Raw genomic sequence first — 20,160 nt, forward strand, 5'->3', positions numbered from 1 at the left:
GCCTGTGAATTTTAGAACACTAGCAGCATCTTTGACTTATATTTAGGATATGCTAGGAGCAATACTCAAACCCACTGGGTAACACAGCCAGACACTGTCACATGGTCCATCAAAGATAATTAATTACATTGAGAACCACTGGTCTAGGCTGGTGAAAATAAAAGATGAAGACCTCAAATCTGGTAAATGGTACAGATAGTGTTCCAGAGAAGTCAGAGAAGTCAAAGAAAGAAAGAAAAGAAAAGAAAAGAAAAGAAAAGAAAAGAAAAGAAAAGAAAAGAAAAGAAAAAAGTCCCAAAGCCAGGCACCAAGGTAATCCCAGCAACCAGGAGGCAAAGACAGGAAGAACACTTAAACTCAGTTGGGCAACATAGGGAGTAAAAAAGTGAACAAATAAAGTTTGCTCACGAATCAAAATGAGGAATGCTAGTATAACACATACAATAAAGCTTGCCCGAAGTTCAGAGAGTAAAACAGCCACACCAATCAGCCTTGCAGACCGGGTAGTGGTGACACACACCTTTAATCCCAGGAGTCATGCTAGTTTGCCACAGAAACCTGGTGGTAGCCGTGTGCACCTTTGATCCCAGTCATAGAGAGGAACATAAAACGAGAGGCGACAGCTCTCAGCTCAGTCTCATTCTGAGATTCCTGGAGGCGGGATCGCCGTCTTAGACTGAGGTAGAGGTGAGAGTCAGTGGCTGACTGTTTTGCTTTTCTGACCTTCAGGTTGAACTCCAATTTCTGTCTCTGAGTTTTTATTAACCATGCGACAGGAGATGTCTGATATCACATTAGTATAAGAAGTCTTCTTGGAGTTCAGACTTTATGAAAGTTTATTTACCTCCATTTAAAAGGCTGTATGCAAAAGTTCTGGGCACTAGCTGGGAGTTCAAGTAGGTGTTGAAAAGCAAGGATGTGTCCCTTCTAAGAGAACTGGTCACTTTTCAAGGGAACCATAAGTAAAATGAAAGAAGAAATAACGATAGTCAAAATTCTTATAGATACAAGTTAGACAAACAGCTTCTGACCTTAATTCAGAAAACTTTCTTCTATAAGGTAATATCTTCTTAAAAAGGGTTTTCAACATCTCTAATCTATTTGGTAAACTGTTTTATTAATGCCATTAACAACAAATAATAAAATATAAATCAAGAGTGACCTAGACAAGGTACTGCTACAACATCTAGTTCTACAGGTGAATAGGTAGATTTTTATCAGGGCTTTTCAAACAACTACATTCAAAAGAAATTAAGTTTTATAGTATACATAGAATTTCATTCCTAAAACCACTGACATTCCCTTTGATTTTCATCTTATCGATCAAATACCTTTTAGTATTTGAATTAACTCCAATGTTTTCTAGTCAATATTTAAGAATGAAAAAAACAATAAAGAAATGAACAATTTGAGTGTTTTCTTTCATTATTTTATAACAAGAATTCTTAAGCTGGAGTCCATAGGTCTTTAGAAAAAAATGAAAATATTAAAACTCCAGGAAAATTTTACAAATGTACTTTTCCAGGAGCAACATTCAAATCTTTCTTCAGATTTTTAATGACTAAAAATAATTTCCAAAGTTCAAAACAATTATTTTACGCAAAGTATGAAGTGTTCCTTATATTTGGATAACACTAAGTAGAATCACAAGATCACTTTTTTATACCTATGCATTCTGTGTTAAGTACTGGAAACATGAGAAATTACTTTTAATTAAAAAACCCTTCTACTGAAGTCTGCTCATTTTGTTTTGAACCAAGGCCTCGCTATAAAACGGGCTCCGGGTCCTCCTGCTTCAGCTTCTGAAGTGTTAAGATCACACAGGTCTGTTAGAGGTGGGCGGTCCTTGGGCTTCCCACAGGTCAGGGAGCCCTGATTGCTCTTCGAGCAGATGAGGGAGGGTGACTTGATGGGGGAGGGGGAGGGAAATGGGAGGCGGATGAGGGGGGGAGGCAGAAATACTAAATAAATAAATAAATAAATAAATGGAAAAAAAAGATCACACAGGCATTTGCCACTACATTCAGCTTTGTTTTTTAAGCCATAAATTAATTTCTATTTACCCGAGGATCCCTTCATCACATCAGCTGGGCCATCAAGAAAACATTAGAACTAAAAATCATAAAAATGTATCTACCGTTTTTCCAGGATTGAATAAGATCATTTATAATACATTAAAGTAAGTAGTATATAAACCAGAAATACTATAAATTTATCTGTCTTCCAATAGTAACAGCTGTCCATCTATATATTAGAGCACAGTATCCTGCATTATAAAAGTGCCTCCTTGACACACATTATATTCTTAACAATTATAATTAATCTCATACAGAAAAAAAACCCCAATATATAGGTCTCAGTAAAATAACTTAGAAATATACTTTAAAAATTAAGCATATTTCAATCTATACCTGAAAAGAAATAAATCATTCAAATGTATATTGTGGAACAGAACATGATCAAGGAATAACAAAGTGGAAATAACTAAATTATAATCTGAATTTATATAGTATCATAAACTGGTGTCACCAGCACTGAAATGCTATTAAGAAACGGTCAGGGAACCCTGATTGCTCTTCGAGCAGATGAGGGAGGGTGACTTGATCGGGGGAGGGGGAGGGAAATGGGAGGCGGTTGAGGGGAGGAGGCAGAAATCCTTAATAAATAAAAAAAAAAAGAAATCAATAAGACAGCCAAAAAAAAAAAAAAAAAAAGAAACCAATCGTAAAACTGCTTGTCACTCATGCTGCTCAAGATGTTCTCAAACTCCTAGGCTCAGGAGGCTCAGGGGATCTTCTTGTCTCAGCCTCACAAGTAGCTGGGCTACATAGGCACAGCCACATGCATGTAATATATGACACATGTATGGCAAATAAACTAAACTTTATACAAATTATAAATCCCAAACACCTAGCTAATGATTCAAAAGATCATTTTAGCCTATCAGTATTAAAATAATAAAAATAATAACTAAAACCAATGTTTTCTAGGTAAGACAAAGACACAGGAGAATTCAGAAGTTCTTCTACACCCTGCTAAAAATAATTTTAAAACAATTTTACTAGACTTAATTCCTTGAGAAACAGTTATATCTGTATTAACTTCTAACATTAGTCAGTCATATAGAGTATTCAGTAAAACTTTACTGAATAGAATAAATAAACTCTTAGGAAACAAATTATAATTACAAAACAGGTTCTTTTGTTAATATGCATATTTCTTTTACTGTGATACAAATAAGAACTTTCATTTACACTAAATCTGACTGATTACACTGCAGCATACTGTTAGGTCAGGGGTATGAATTATAAATATAATATCAATCGTTTCCTCTATAATAGACATTCTAGTTTATCCTACAGAAATTACTCAATGCTCTTGAGATAAAAGCTCAGACACAAATTCAGTAGTGTATTTCTATTCTTCTGACTCAATTCACAACAAACACACAAAAAATGTTGTTAGTTGGATGGTTGATGAAAAAAAAAACCTTTTTCATTTTCCTAAACATACTTTCTATATAAAGGTGATTCAGGATCCCTAAGAGTAGAACTCCAAAGTAATAACAGTTAAGTAACTGACATCTTTATCAACTGCTCATTTTAGGGAATAAGTATTTCCCCGAATAGGCTAGAAATTAAAAAAAAAAAAACTTTAAATAGTTTAAAAGTTTTGTTAAATGAACACCTGCAGTAAATTCAATCCCCAGATGGTGAGGGAAGTCTTTCTGTATATGTGTTGCTTTTACTGGTTAATGAATAAAGAAGTCGTTTTTGGCCAATGCTTAAAAGAACATAGGCAGGCTGGAAGAGACAGAGAGACAGAGAGACAGACAGAGAGAGAGAGAGAGAGAGAGAGAGAGAGAGAGAGAGAGAGAGAGAAGGCGGAGTCAGAGATAAGCCATGTAGCTCTGACAGAGACAGATGCCCAATAGAACTTTACCTGGTAAGCCACAGCCACATGGCGATACAGATTAATAGAAATGGGTTAATTTTAGATATGAGTTAGCCAGAAATACACTTAAGCTACTGGCCAAACAGTATTGCAATTAATAGATTTCTGTGTGATTATTTCGAGAGTCTGGGCGGATGGGAAATGAACAAGTAGCCTCCAACAACACACAGCACCACCAAAAAATACAAAACAACAACAACAAAAAAAAAACAAAGCAAAAACATGAAGAGCTACATCCTTCAAAACCCTAGTTTCCTCAGATGTCAAGAAGTTAACTAACTGATGCACACTAAAAGGTGAAAGCACTTTCCTCTCAACTTATATTGGATATATATTTGAAATTTTTATATAGTTTATTACCTTTATATCTAAAAAGGAAGATTTACACATCAAGTAAAAATGGTGTGGGGGAGGTTCCAGAAATTAGCATAAAAGGCAAATGACACAGCAGAAGAAAGACTGGCAGCTTAGTCTACCTGATGTTCACTCAAACATGGGAGCATGCTCTGAAAAGTCTGCCTTGTAGGAATGTGGGAGGGACAGGTACTATATTAATGACCCATAACAGGTCACCTTGGCCCATTCCCCCTTTTGTCCTCTGGGTGCCAGCTTTCAGGTGGAATATGGCACACTTCCCAGCTCCTTTCTATCTTCCTTGAATAAATTATATGCTTTCCTTAACTATCCACGTGTCTCTCTACAACTTATTGTAGAGAGGTACAAGAATTTGGAAACTCCAGCTTCTACCCTCTAGACTGAGATTTACTCCAATAACAAAGAATTTATCATATTTTTCATATACTATAGTCTGATCATGTTTCCCCTCTCCTGTCTCCTCCACATCCTTCCCCACCTCCACACCAGCTCAATTTTCTGTGTGCTCTGGGGGGCAGGGAGCTCAAACAAAGCAAAAAGTCAATAAAACAAAAAATAAAAACAAAACAAGAATCTGGAGTCTGTTCTGTGTTAGCTAACCACTCCAGGGCACGAGGCCTGCTTCAGGTGTGGCCGATACATGCAGTGACACCCCATTATAAAAAATGATTTTTCCCTGGGCCAGTAGGTATTACTTGCAAATAGTAGCTTCTTGGTTAGGGGTGAGACCCTGTGTTTACTGCCCTTTCAGTGCTGGAACCCCATGGACTTGAACATCTTCAGGTCTAATAGCATTTATTTTTAAAAGGCAGTTTATTTAATAAAGATTGCTAAGGTTGTAAAGACATCTATTTCTAAACTTAAGACTTACTATATTCTAAAGAATGTACTTTGCCAACCAAGTTTTCATCCATTCCTAAATTAGTAGTCTTTCCAAGATGAAATTCTATCGACCGTTTCCCCTCCATGTACCACTATCATGATACTTTTTCTTCCTTATCCAAAGGAACTACATATATTCAATTTTTAATATTAAGCCACCTTCTGCATATGCAGTATAAACCCAAACTGACTAGGATTTCTCTTTTATAAACTGTTAATTGTTTTTTCTTTTGGTCACTGCCAGGTCCCTAATTCCTCATCTGAAAGTCAAGCCTTGCATGGTGAGGCATGCCTTTAATCCTAACACTTGGGAGGTAGACACTGGAGGAGCAAGAATTTAGGACAAGCCTTTGTTAACAAGACCTTGTCTCAAAACAAAAGTCAAATTTACAGGAAAGGGTCTGTGAACCTGTTATTTTATTTAAGAATTTTGTGTAAATACTCATGAATACAACTGACATGTAGCATTTCTTTCTTATACCTTCACTATCTAGTTATAAAATTAAGGACAAATACAAGAACAAAGAATGTATTCCTTTGCTTTCTATTCTCTGAAATAATTTGTGCAACACTAGAATGGCCTACCTGTCCCATAAAATTATCTGGACCAGGTATTTCTTTGATGAGAAAATTTAATGCTACCTCACAATTAAGTCAAACCTTTCTTATTTAGGCAAATTATAAAACCGTATCTTTAGATGTTTGTCTTCTTTAAATTTTCAAAGCAGTATGAACAGAACTACCGACAGCACTCTCTGGTATCTTGTTTTCATGCACCTCTAACTATATATCCTTCTCTATATATTTACAATTTTCAAATATATTTTTATTAGTTCACTGAGCATTTCTGAACTTGTTTTGATCATATTCACCTATACCATCCTTTTTATTCTGAAGTGTTATTTATGGCTTCTGTATTTTCCCAATCAAGCCTGCTTTATTTATTTTCTAGTCTTTCCAAAGAATCAACTTTTAGCTGTTGATTTCCCATGTGGACTCTGAACCTGGATCCCTTTATAACTAAATGATTACATAAATCTCTTCCCTAACAGCAACATAAATTAGGACACATTGCAATGCCTTGAACATTCATTATTTGAAATGCTTGGTACCAAGAATGTTTCATATCTCAATATTTTTTCTAATTTTGGAGTATCTGCATAGATAAGTTATCTTAAGGATGAGATTCAAGACTAAACATCAAAGTCATTTGTTTCACATATACCTTATAACAGTAAAGGTAATTTTGTGATCCTATGACATACAAGCCTTGCTTAGTTCCAATTTGGCTCTACAGTTCAGTAAAAACCCTTATAAATGTAATACTAGTATTTCAGTACCTAATAATTAGGACCATTTCTATATCATCTTTCACTTAATCTAGCCAGTTTGATGTTTCTGCATAATTGAAAAATTTTCTCCACCTAAAATTTGTTCTTAAAACATATGAAAAATAAAACCACTGATTTGTTTTTCTTCAAGTTGGTGACTAGCACTCTAACCATCCCTTTCCACTCTGTACACTAAAAAAAAAAAAAATGTTTAGTTGGACTACAGTATGACAAAATAACAATTCTTTATTTCCTCTCCAACAAATTTAATGTATCCTAGATACTGCTCTATATAAATGTTCCTCTTTTTCTCACATCAGTACTAAGTATGATATCTCTGTTTACCTAGATGAACATGCAGAGGTTGAACAGTAAGCAGATATTCAAAACCAGAAAAGTGAGGGTCTATAGAATACCAAACACTGATAGTACCTGTTCTTGTCTGAAGTGTGAAAACTATAGTCTAGAACCACATGTATGACTAAAAGCCTTACAAACCTAAAACCTTCAATAAAACAATTTCTTCACTGTCTTTAAAAGTTCAAATATACACACTATGAACCTAATAATTAAAACAATGTTACATCAAAGTCTAACACATCTCTGAAAAGAAGTCTGGAAAATGGCTGAGAATGTGACTTTAAGCAAAGAGACGGAGAGTAAAACGTAACTTAAAGCAAATTCAACACTACGGCAAGTGTAAAAATGACTGATGTTCATAAACAATGAAATCAAAATTCACAGGAGATAGCAATCACTAGACATTATTATCCCTTAATATAAATGGACTCAACTCACCTATAAAAAGGCACAGGCTAACAGATTGGATACGAAAACAGAATTCATCCTTCTTCTGCATACAAGAAACACACCTCCACCTCAAAGACAGATATCATCTCAGAGTAAAGGGTTGGGGAAAAAAAATATTCCAATCAAATGGACCTAAGAAACAAGCGGGTGTAGCTATCCTAACATCTAACAAAATAGACTTCAAACTAAAATCAATCAAAAGAGACAAAGAAGGACATTTCACGTTAGTTATAGGAAAAATCCATCAAGAGGAAATCTAAATACTGAACATCTATGCCCCAAACACAAGGGCACGTTCATATGTAAAAGAAACACTTCTAAAGTGTAAATCATACATTAAACCCCACACAGTAATAGTTGGAGACTTCAACACTCCACTCTCACTACTGGACAGGTCAGTCAAACAAAAAATGAACAGAGAAATAAAGGAACTAACAGATTTTATAACTCAAATGTACTTAACAGACATCTATAGACTATTCCATCCAAAAATAAAAGGATATACCTTCTTCACAGCACCTCATGGAACCTTCTCAAAAACTAACAACATACTAGGTAACAAAACAAACCTCAACAAATAAAAAAAAATGGAATAACACCATGTATATTATCAGATCACTATCGTTTATAACCAGAAGTCAACAGCAATACTAATTCCAGAAAGCCCACAAACACATGGAAATTAATGCTCACCTGAATCAATGGGTCAAGGAAGAAATAAAGGGAGAAATTAAAGACTTCCTAAAATTCAATGAAAATAGCCACACTACATATTCAAATTTATGGGACACAATGAAAGCAGGGTTAAGAAGAAAGTTCAGAGCACTAAATACCTACATAAAGAAACTGGAAAAATCCCACACTAGTGAATTAACAGAACATTTGAAAACTTTAGAACAAAAAGAAGCAAACTCACCCAAGAGAACTAGACGGCAGGAAATGATCAAATTGAGAGCTGAAATCAACAAAATAGAAACAAAGAAAATAATAGAAAGAATCAATGAGACAAAGAGTTGGTTCTTTGAGAAAATCAACAAAATAGGCAAACCTTAATCCAAACTAACCAAAAGGCAGAGAGAGAATATCCAAATTAACAAACTCAGAAATGAAAAGGGGGACATAACAGACACGGAGGAAATACAGAGAATCATCAGGTCATATTTCAAAAACCTGTACTCCACAAAATTGGAAAACTTAAAGGAAATGGACAATTTTATGGATAAATATCACTTACCAAAATTAAATTAAGACCAGATAAACAAACAGACCTGTAAGTGTTGAAGAAATAAAAAGTGTCATCAAAAGTCTCCCAATCAAAAAAAGCACAGGACCAGATGGTTTCAGCTCAGAATCTACAAGATTTTCAAAGAATTAATATCACTACTCCTCAAATTACTCCACACAATAGAAACAGAAGGAACATTGCCAAACTTTTTATGAGGCTACAATTACTGTGATACCCAAACCACAGAAAGACATTACTTTTCAAATTACAAAACACTCTCACTCATGAACACTGATGCAAAAGTACTAAATAAAATACTGGCAAATCGAATCCAAGAACACATCAGAACCATCATCCATCATGAACAAGTCGGCTTTATCCCAGAGATGCAGGAATGGTTCAACATATGAAAATCTGTCAACGTAATCCACCATATTATAAACAAACTGAAAAAAAAACCCCACATGATCATCTCATTAGATGTCGAAAAAGCTTTTGACAAAATACAACATCCCTTCATGATAAAGGTCTTGGAGAGAGCAGGGATACAAGGAACATAACTATACATAATAAAGGGAATATACAGCAAGCCAACAGCCAACATCAAACTAGATGGAGAGAAACCCCCAGCGATCCCACTGAAATCAGGAACAAGACGGCTGTCCACTCTCTCCATATCTATTCAGTATGGTTCTTGAGGTCTTAGCAAGAGCAATAAGAAACCAAAAGGAGATCAAGGGGATACAAATCGGAAAAGAAGAAGTCAAACTCTCACTATCTGCTGATATGATAGTTTACATAAGCAACCCCAAAAATTCTACCAAGGAACTTCTACAACTCATACTTTCAGTAATGTAGCAAGATACAAGATTAGCTCAAAGAAAATCAGTAGCCCTACTGTACGCAGTTGATAAAAGGGTTGGGGAAGAAATCACCCTTCACAATAGCCACAAATAGCATAAAATATCTTGGAGTAACTCTAACCAAACAAGTGGAAGACTTGCAAGACAAGAACTTTAAATCTTTGAGGAAAGAAATTGAAGAAGACACCAGAAAGTAGAAAGATCTCCCATGCTCTTGGGTAGGTAGAATTAACATAGTGAAAATGGCAATCTTACCAAAAGCAATCTACAGATTCAATGCAATGCCCATCAAAATCCCAGCAAAATTCTTCAAAGACCTTGAAAGAACGGTACTCAATTTCATATGGAAAAGCAAAAACAAACAAACAAACAAAAAACCAAAAAACAACAACAACAATAAAAACCAGGATAATCAAAACAATCCTGTACAATAAAAGAACTTCTAGAGGCATCACAATCCTTGACCTCAAACTTCACTACAGACCTACAGTACTGAAAACAGCCTGGTATTGACATAAGAACAGACAGAAGGACCATTGGAACCAAATAGAAGACCCAGATATTAATCCACACACCTTCGAACACCTGATTTTTGACAAGGAAGCAAAAAATATCAAATGGAAAAAAGAAAGCATATTTAACAAATGGTGCTGGCATAACTAGATATCAACATGTAGAAGAATGAAAATAGACCCATACCTATCACCATGCACAAAACTCAATTCCAAATGGATCAAAGACCTCAACATAAAGCCAGCCACACTGAACCTTATAGAAGAGAAAGTGGGAAGTATACTTGAATGCACAGGTGACCACTTCCTGAATATTACCCCAGCAGCACAGATATTGAGAGAAACAATTAGTAAATGGGACCTCTTAAAACTGAAAAGCTTCTGTAAAGCAAAGGACACAGTTAACAAGACAAAACGACAGCCTATAGAGTGGGAAAAGATCTTTACTAACCCCACATCAGACAGAAGTCTGATCTCCAAAATAGACAGAAAACTCAAGAAATTGGTCACCAAAAGAACAAATAACCCAATTTTAAAAATGGGGTACATACCTAAACAGAGAACTCTCAACAGAGGAATATAAAATGGCTGAAAGACACTTAAGGAAATGTTCAACATCCTTAGCCATCAGAGAAATGCAAATCAAAACAACTCTGAGATTCCATCTTACACCTGTAAGAATGGTCAAGATTAAAAACACTGACGACAACTTATGCTGGAGAGGATGTGGGGTAAAGGAACACTACTCCATTGCTGGTGGGAGTGCAAGATGGTATAGCTGCTTTGGAAATCAATATGGCGATTTCTCAGAAAATTTGAAACAACCTTCCTCAAGACCCAGTAATACTACTTTTGGGTATATATATCCAAAAGATGTTCAATCGTGCCACAAGGACATGTGCTCAACTATGTTCATAGCAGCATTGTTTGTCATAGCCAGAACTGGGAACAACCTAAATGCCCCTCAACTGAAGAATGGATAAAGAAAATGTGGTACATTTACACAATGGAGTACTACACAGCAGAAAAAAAAGAAATCTTGAATTTTGCAGAAAAATGGATGGATCTAGAAAACATTATTTTGAGTGAGGTAACCCAGACACAGAAAGACAATTATCACATGTACTCACTCATAGGTGGTTTTTAAACATAAAGCAAAGAAAACCAGCCCACAAATCACAATCCCAGAGAACCTAGACTACACGGAGGACCCTAAGAGAGACATACATAGATCTAGTCTACATGGGAAGTAGAAAAAGACAAGATCTCCTGAGTAATTTGGGAGCATGGGGACCTTGGGGGGGTTTAAGAGGAGGGGAGAGGCACGGAGGGAGGCAGAGAAAAATGTAGAGCTCAATAAAAATATATAAAAAAGGGGGGGGGATGACTGATGTTAAATAGAGGTCGTCAGCAAATAATAAAAATTAAAGGCAAGGTACCATATTTGATGCATCTAAGATGTTAGTGATTATAAACAGGTTATCTCATATACTCTTAATAATGAAAATCCCACACCATTTCAATTATGATATACTTTTCAAATCTTGAACACATTCAGATTTGAGAAGTGAAAAAGAAAAAAAGGACTTAGACTCAAATAACTGGACAATTAAATCACTACATAGATGAATGAATGAAACTTAAGAAATAACATTCAATCCAAAGAGTTGTCTAATTATTCAGTTGGTATGAAAGACCATGTTAAAAATTCCAAAATATACATTTGCTCATGAGAATGTAACTAAAAGAACTGAAGAAGTATCACTGAATCTCTAAAATACAGGCCTTTTGAGTCTGGTGATTACAAATGCATCCTGAAGAAAACAACTAGAACAAACTTTCATGAAAATAACTTCTTCATTGTAGGAACAAAAGAATACCAAAATTAAAACCTTGGAAAACTAGCCAGTTTTAATCAATTTGCTACACAAAAAGCAAAAACAAAACACTGAAAAACTGCTGTTACTAAAGAAATTTTGCATAGGGGATATACAATGAAGTACTCAATAGCAAAGATCAGGATCCTTAGCTTAACCTCCAAATGCTTAAACAAGCAAACACACCCACACTTCATGCTCAAGCAAGAAGGGATAAATGTAACACCTAGGAAATCTGATGAAAAGCATACAGGAACTTTCTTTTTCTATTCCTGCAACTACTATTTAAGCTGAATTTATACTGGAGGATGGAGAGCTGTACCAGTTGGTAAAGTGCCTGTTACATAAGCACATAGGCTTGAATTCTGATCAACAGCCATATAAAAACTGGCCTCAATTGTGCACACCTATTATCCCAGTGCTAGCAGGGCAAACAGGCAAATTACTGAAGCTAGACAACATAGGCAACTGGTGAGCTCCAGGTTTGGTGAAAGACCCTATCTCAAGACAGAGAACAAGCCAGGAAGACAGCAAATATCAACCTCTGGCTTCCACAGGCATGCATGTATACACGTATACACACACACACACACACACACACGCACGCGCACACAAACACACACACAGTCTGTGTCCTTCTCAAAAGAGCAAAAACAATTAGGATTTGTGAACCAGAACATAAATAAATACACATATAGACAATATTGAAGTGGAAAGACTACAAATCAGTGGTTCCCAGCCTGTGGGTTGAGTTATCCTGCATATCAGGTATTTACATGATTCCTAACAGTAGCAAAATTACAGTTATGAAACAGCAACAAAATAATTTTATAGTTGGGGTCCCCACAACATGAGGAACTGTATTTAAGGGTTGCAGCATTAGGAAGGCTGAGAACCACTGCTATAGATGCTTGACATTTATGAAAATTTGAGTAACAAAGTTGAGTATTCCTTATTTAAACTGCTTGGAACCAAGAGTGTTTCACCTCAATTTTTTTTTCATTTTGTGATGTCTGCATATATAAAATGAGTTATCTTGAGGATGAACTTCAAAGCTAAACATCAAATTCATTTATGTTTCACATATAACTTATAAACAGTCTAAAGTTAATTTTATAAGTATTTCTAGTTTTCACTGTAACCTATTAGATATGGTCAGATATAATTTTTTCCATGGGCAGCTTCATGTTTGGGACCCAAAGGTTTCGGGTTTTGGAGCATTTTCAATCTTGATTTTCATATTAAAGATGCTCAATTTATGTAAATTAGCAGAAAATAGGATTTGGCAGTGATAAAAGGTATTAAGACATGACTGGGTGTGGGGGTATAGGCCTATAATTTCGGAAGCCAAGGCAGGAGCACAAGTTCAAAGCCAGCCTTGAGTACACACTTGAAGGCTAACTAAGGGACATAAATGCCTATTTCAAAAACAAAACCTAAACAACAAAACCCATCTCAGACTGTACGCAAGACTACTAACGATAAAAGGTTGTATGTGCAAGATGCCAGAGATATATACAGTCAGGATCATGTGTCATGAGGTCATAAGAGTATGTTACATGTCTAGGCTAAATGAAAAGACAATTTAAACGTTTAGTCTACCAAAGAAAGAAAAGTTTAAAGAAAGCTTATAGTTTAAGCTTTTAAAATGTCTATCCAAGTTATGATGGTCAGTTTACTACATGCCAAAAAACTAGAGTATTTTAATTACTAAGAATATCTTTATCTTTAATTGGGTCTGATAAACTGCACTCAGATATAGGAACTTTATTAAGACCATGAATTTAACTGATGAAATGCTCAATAGCTTAGAATAAAAATATACTGACTACTATCTTAATAACCATAAAGTCCTTGAATGAAGGCTTATATGAAATCAAGTCATATAGTAATAGAACTTCCTGAAATACTGTGAAAAATAAGTAAAAAGCATTAACTATAACTTTAATACAAATCTGACACACATAAAGGGCCTAATGTTTATAGGATTAAATGAATTAAGTTATTGAAAATGTTAATTACAAAATAAACATCTACCCACAATTTTCACACTGAAAAATATAAACTCAAAACTTTTTTTTAAAATACAAAACACTTCACGAATTTGCGTGTCATCCCTGCACATCAGCCATGCTAATCTTCTCTGTATCATTCCACTGTTAGTATATGTTACCAAAGCGAGCACTAAACTCAAACTTCTATTCCAAATAAAGCATAAAGAAATAAAATGCTTCCAGTGGTTTTCCACTGGAAGCCAGCATGACATATTCTTCAGATGTTAAGCAAGCACCACTTATGACCCAATCATTCTGGTCCTAGATATTTACCCAATGAAAAGATACACATGAGAGCATATGTTCATACTTACGTATAAATTCTTTGTAATGACAAAAGAATTGACACGTGTATACGTATTGTAGTCTGTACCCACACACAATACACTCCACAACAAAAGACTTAATTATCAATGCATGAAACGAGACTGATGCTGAATAGAGCTGTAAATTAAAGGAATACATACCACAAAAAAAAAAAGAAATAAAATGCATGTTTACAAATCTGCCCTAACAAAATATTTTAAATTTTTAAACATTCAAAAGATACTAGATTTACTTACTGGTCTTAAGGTCTTATTAATGTCAAACTCATTATCTTAAATACATACTTTTTTTTTCACTTTAAAGCAAAAGTGAGCACTTTAATTATAAAGATAAACTAAACTTACCTTTTTATCTTCCTTTACTTTGTGGGCTTTCTTCTTTATCTTCTTTTCATCTACCTCCTGGTCAGATGTGATCGCAGGATTATCAATACCACCTTTCCAAGTTTCAACAGGCGAAAGCAGTGGATCTTCTTCACTTCCTCGATGTCTTCCTTTTCTTTTAGGTTTAGAAGTTGTGAAAGCCTCATCATCACTTGCATCTGAGTGTGTTCTTCTATAGTATGACTTGGCTTTACTAAACAAAGTTTTAGATTTATATTTGTATTTTGAAGGCCTACGTTCCCCATGACCTTTTGAGATTCTATCAGAAAACCCATTTTCTTCATCTCCTTGAGTGTTATTTACAAATGAGTTTCGAATTTTAATAATTCGATTCTGACTATCATCTGGGACAACATAAATCTCATCAGAATAGCCCTTCTGTTTGAAAATTGTGTCAATGGGTTCCGCATAGTTATCTGAAGAGTCCATATCTTCAGGATGTGCCATAGGTACCCGGGAAGTCTGTTTTCTTGGATTTTTACCAATGCCAGCTTCTATTGTTTTTAAAAGGTTTGGATCCAGTTTTTTCACATTTGTTTTAGGTACAACAGGTTTAGGTTTAATAGGTGGAGGCACTTTATGGTTACGTTCATGATCGTGACAGTTTGGGGTGCTATGAATCGGATACTCATTTCCTTCCAAATCTAACCTGTATCTGGAACGGTCACTGGGTGTTGGAAGCAATTGTACATCATCCCCAATTGGACTATAAGGAGGTGGTGCTTCTGTGTCATCATCTGAATCAGGGTAGTTGTTATAGGGAAAACAGTCTCTTGGAGATGGGAGAAAAACATCTTCACTTTGATGGGTGGATTCCCTTGTGTTATCGGACAAATAGGAATTTTCTATCATATTTTTTTTCTCTAGAACATCACTGAAAAACAGTGTAAAGACCTCAGTTTGCCGATGATACTGAGATAAAGAATACAATGCTGTAAATTTAGCAGTTATTTCCGTTGCAATGTGTTCTCCTTCAGTCATTAGCTCCTTGATAGCCTCATTTTCAAAAAAATCTGCTTGACTGTCAGTAACTGCCACCAGTTGTACAGGGATGGTATCTTGAACTTCTGACAGAAAGGCGCGAAGCATTCCCATTGATGCTTTCCGTTTTGCAGAATAAACTAATATATACCCATGAACCAGTTCATCTTTTCTTACTCCAATTGAAGAATGGTATGACAATATTGTGATCTGTATTCGCCTCCTTTTCTCACCAATAATTTTGTCAAGCATTAAGGAATTATTCTGTCCAGCTTGAGCAGCACTGCAAGAATGAGAATCCAGGAAGGGTGAAAGAATGAGATCCACACTAAATGGATCACCACACATGGCACACATGACAATCCTCAAGTCAGCTTCGGACACATCCTTATTGATAGGAACTGGGCTCACCACATCTAAATTGTGTTTAACTGACTCCAATACTCCTCTTAGAGCTTGCTTTATTTGTGATTCATTAAATTTACGAGGATACGTACCAGCAGGTACATCTACAAAAGGACACTGCAATTTGTTGGCCAACTGCTGTCCTTGATGCCTGAGAATTGGTAGATTTTTACTAATGGAGTCCCTCTGATTAGCAAGAATTAATGTAAATGGAAGATTAGCCATATATTTATCTTTTCTGATCTGAGACGCTTCAGTTCTTATTTTTCCAATAAATTCCCCAATAAAACTCAGTGACTCAATGGAATTAAATACACAGAAGCACCCATGTGGTTTAAAGGCTGTAGTCCATAACTGACTCAAAATGTAAGGCGATTTGGCATCAACAGGCCGAAGATCAAGTTCATAAATTTTTCCATCTAAGGCATACTCATCATCAGTGGATTGAGTCCTTATCTCATTTGCTAGTTCCTGGGCAAGACCATCTTTCCCTAAAATGAAAAGATTAACTTTGTCTATATTGGTACTATCATGATACAAGCGTAGGCGGCCATGATCCAACTGTAGAAGACTACTGGCAAGTAAGTGCTCCACTTTAATGTCTGTACAATATTGGCCACTGAGGCAGGTTTCTTTAGTGGGATGATACACAAATCCTATATGCTTAAGGAGAAGAGACTCCCTATCAGGTGCGAGTTTCTGTAAAGCTTTATATCTAGGTTCTTCACTTAGAACTGTATGGATTTCACTCATTTTATCTGAACTTGGTGTTGCATTAAGATCTAAATCATAAAAAAGTTCCGAATGCTCAAAAAGCATTTCCTGAAACTCTTCTTTGGCTTTTTCAACTATCTCTCGCTGATGTCTACCATATACTTCTTTGCTATCAGCCTCAGTGATGTATTTGAATGCTTCATCTTCCATAACAAAACACATAACTTCCTCCCATGGTTGCCCAGGTGAAATGAACTGAATTTTTTCTAAAGTCTTCTTGAATTTCTCCTTCATTTCTATTCTTCTTTTCTCTGATATCAGATGTTGTACATGGTTCTGATAGACCTTTTCTGCTTCTAAAGTTTTCAGGAGGTCGAATGGGATCCGTCTATCATTAATTTTGTCTATATGGTCAGTTTCATCCCAAGGTGTTTTTTCTAGCACCACAAAGCATAACTGGAAATCAGCTCTCTTTTCCATTAACTTCAAAGCTTCCAACCAATTCAAATGCTCAATCTCTTCTAGATCAGGCAAGAGAGTATTAAAAGCCCTTGGCAAGGTACTTATATATTCTTCTCTCCTTTTTCTTATATGTTCCTGCTTGAGTTGTTCTATATGCTTTGAGAATGTATTTCTGGCCTTTCTTGTTCCCTCTAAGTTGATATATTCTTCATAATCAGGATGATTTTTTAATTTATTACTAACAGTTTTCCAAGTTGCATGATAATCTCTCACAGTCTGTACAAGTTTTTCAAACTTATCTGTTGCTGTGACAACAAGTTGTCTCTGTGTTTTATAAGCATCCAGATAGGGAATAATTTTAGGTTTGCCACGAGTTTTATCCAACATTTGTACCAACGCAGTGAAACATGTCTCAATGTTGACATTAAACCGTGCTGATGTTTCCACTACAAGGAGGTTCTTTTTATTTGAAGCAAACGCTTGAACTTCTCTAAGATAATGATCCACACACTCATCACATTTAGTTGCTGCTATTATCACAGGCTTTTTGGATTTTGAAAGCTGGACAAAAAGGTTATTCACAAATTTAAGTTGATCATCAAACTTCCTATTACATCCTTGACTTACATCAATACACAATAAAAATCCATCTACATTGAGCTTCCCTTCAGGCATTTGTTTCTGTTCAAAGTCTTGCTCCAAACCCAGCTGATCGGTGCAAATGTACATTAGTTTTTCTGCTGACTGCAATTTAGAGGCAGCTGCACGTTTTATATATGGTTGTAAATTTGTACTTCGATGAGGCAAGAAAGTCTGGTCATCAATGAACTCTGTTTGTTCAATGACATGGATTTTGCATTCTACTCCATCTTCACCATTTTGTGTTATGTCACCCCAATACAAAAAGTGATCATTGTTTACTACGCGGCCTCCAAAGTCAATGGTGCTAAGCACAGAAGTATGCTCTGGATAATATTCATCTGCTTTGGAGCGTACAAATCTATTGCACAGACAAGATTTTCCAACTCCACAGTTACCTTTGTCTTTTTCAGTCCCCGAGAGTCCAACCACACTGACGGTATAGGATGGGGGACGAGGCTCTTTGTTTTTTGCCATCATAACTCTTTTCTCATGTCTCTACATTCAAAAAGGCAACCATATAGACTTTTCATTCTGAAAATAAAACCATTTCAAAATACAGATCCTGAATTTCAGAATTATATTTGGTTCTTTGTAGTTCCTTCATCGCCAAAGAAAGAGGTCTTGGAGATCATATGGATCATCTTCCTAGAAAAAGAAAAAAAATGAAAATCTTATGTGAGTTTTGTGAGTACAAAGTAAAAATGTCCACAGCAAAGTATTATGTAAACCAAAAATTGTAATGATATTGTATATATGTAAAGAAACCAGACAATTTATAATTTACTTTTACAAATGTACAATGGCCTCAAATTTTAAGGTAAAGCTAACAAAATAGTAAATATATAAATCTAATGGCTTATAGCTTTAAAATGAACTTTCTTAAAGCCTCTACTAACCAAACATGAGTTCTGCTTCTAATTACACTATCCTACAGATTTGAGGAAATAACAAATCTTTTCCACTGCTTTCATTTTCCTTCCTTCCATAATAACACGCTAGTAGTAACTACACTGTACTGCCTTCTCAATTGCCTTACAACTCGCATTCAATTTTGCTTTTTACTGTATCAGGAATAGAATCAAGGCCCTAACCCTAGGATGCTCTACACAACTCCCCTCAACAGCTGTCTCTCCAGCCTCATGACTTTAAAATATAAAATAACCAGCTTCAGGTAACAGAATTCCTCAAAACCTATTTCCCCAGGATTTTTGAATTTTAGGGTTTTATGTTTTGTTTTCAGTAAGTTGAAGCCTATTAGATTTCACACTCCTCCCAAAATTGAGAGAACACAGCAGAGCAAAGAACACAAGAAAAGGGGGAAACAAGTTAATACTGTAGAAAACTTTTAACTAAAACCTATTCTCTACCAAAATGCTCATACTTTTAGTAATATCTCTTATATAAGCTTATCCAAGTATAATGTAACTCTGGATACTATGGCTCACTGAGAATTCAGACTTAGGGCTGGGAGATGTTGCTTAGACATAGACAACTTGCCTAATATTTATGGGCCCCTGGTTTTGATGCCCCAAAACATGAGTGTATATATATACACACACATATACAAACATACATGTAGACATATGTATATACACATATGTAGAGACACACACATATATACATTTATATGAGTGTACTCTACATCATAAAATGAAAAGGCAAGACACAGAAAAAAGCATTACCATAAAAGATATTTTGAAGGTGTAAAAAATTAAAGGATGATAATATTAATTGAAAATGTGTATATCTGAGTTTTATATATGTAATCACACCATTGAACACTGGGCAGTGAAAAGCTTTTTCTCTAAAAGATAAATAAAACTCTTAAATTGAGGCTGAATCAATTTAGGTTTAATTTTAAAGCTTCAGCACATCCTAAATAATCTGACAGTGATGATTTCTGAATCATAAATATGAAAACTTATACTTAAAAAAATCAACTATCCCAGCACTCGGGAGGCAGAGGCAGGCGGAGCTCTGTGAGTTCAAGGCCAGCCTGGTCTACAAGAGCTAGTTCCAGGAGAGGAACCAAAAGCTACGGAGAAACCCTGTCTCGAAAACAAAAAAACAAACAAACAAACAAAAAACAACTAGAAACGGGAAATGCTATTAAGCAAATAGTTTTCCTTTTCTCAACTCTCATCAGTCTTCTTCATTTACTAGCACGTTTAACACAGAAATCTTAGTTTGAGAAATCGTTTGAGAAAGCCAGTCTAGAAAATAAAAGTGAACTATCATATGAATTCTAATAGCCAGATCAAAATTATCCCCCATTAATTAATCAAAGTAATTTTGGTATTTTTTAAGGTCAAAGAACAAAAATCCTTAATAAACTAAGATCAGAACACTGCTCTTCAACTATG

At 35.3% G+C, this 20,160-nt stretch overlaps 1 protein-coding gene and 1 non-coding gene across 5 annotated transcripts in view; both read right to left on the reverse strand.

The window, feature by feature from the left end:
• The window catches only part of Arhgap5 (Rho GTPase activating protein 5), a 66,634-nt gene that overhangs the window by 34,727 nt on the left and 11,747 nt on the right, over window positions 1-20,160 (reverse strand). For all 4 annotated transcript variants that reach the window (XM_075948131.1, XM_075948130.1, XM_075948132.1 and 1 more), the window contains exon 2: window positions 14,555-18,442. In XM_075948131.1, coding sequence (XP_075804246.1) covers window positions 14,555-18,274 — 3,720 coding nt within the window. In that variant the 5' untranslated portion in view covers window positions 18,275-18,442. The remainder of the gene's footprint in view (window positions 1-14,554; window positions 18,443-20,160) is intronic.
• Window positions 13,910-14,012, reverse strand: LOC142835442 (U6 spliceosomal RNA). The gene has a single exon (XR_012907869.1). It is a non-coding gene; the product is annotated as a U6 spliceosomal RNA (small nuclear RNA).

Source organism: Microtus pennsylvanicus, chromosome 14 (genome assembly GCF_037038515.1).
Source record: "Microtus pennsylvanicus isolate mMicPen1 chromosome 14, mMicPen1.hap1, whole genome shotgun sequence".
Classification (NCBI taxonomy): domain Eukaryota; kingdom Metazoa; phylum Chordata; class Mammalia; order Rodentia; family Cricetidae; genus Microtus; species Microtus pennsylvanicus.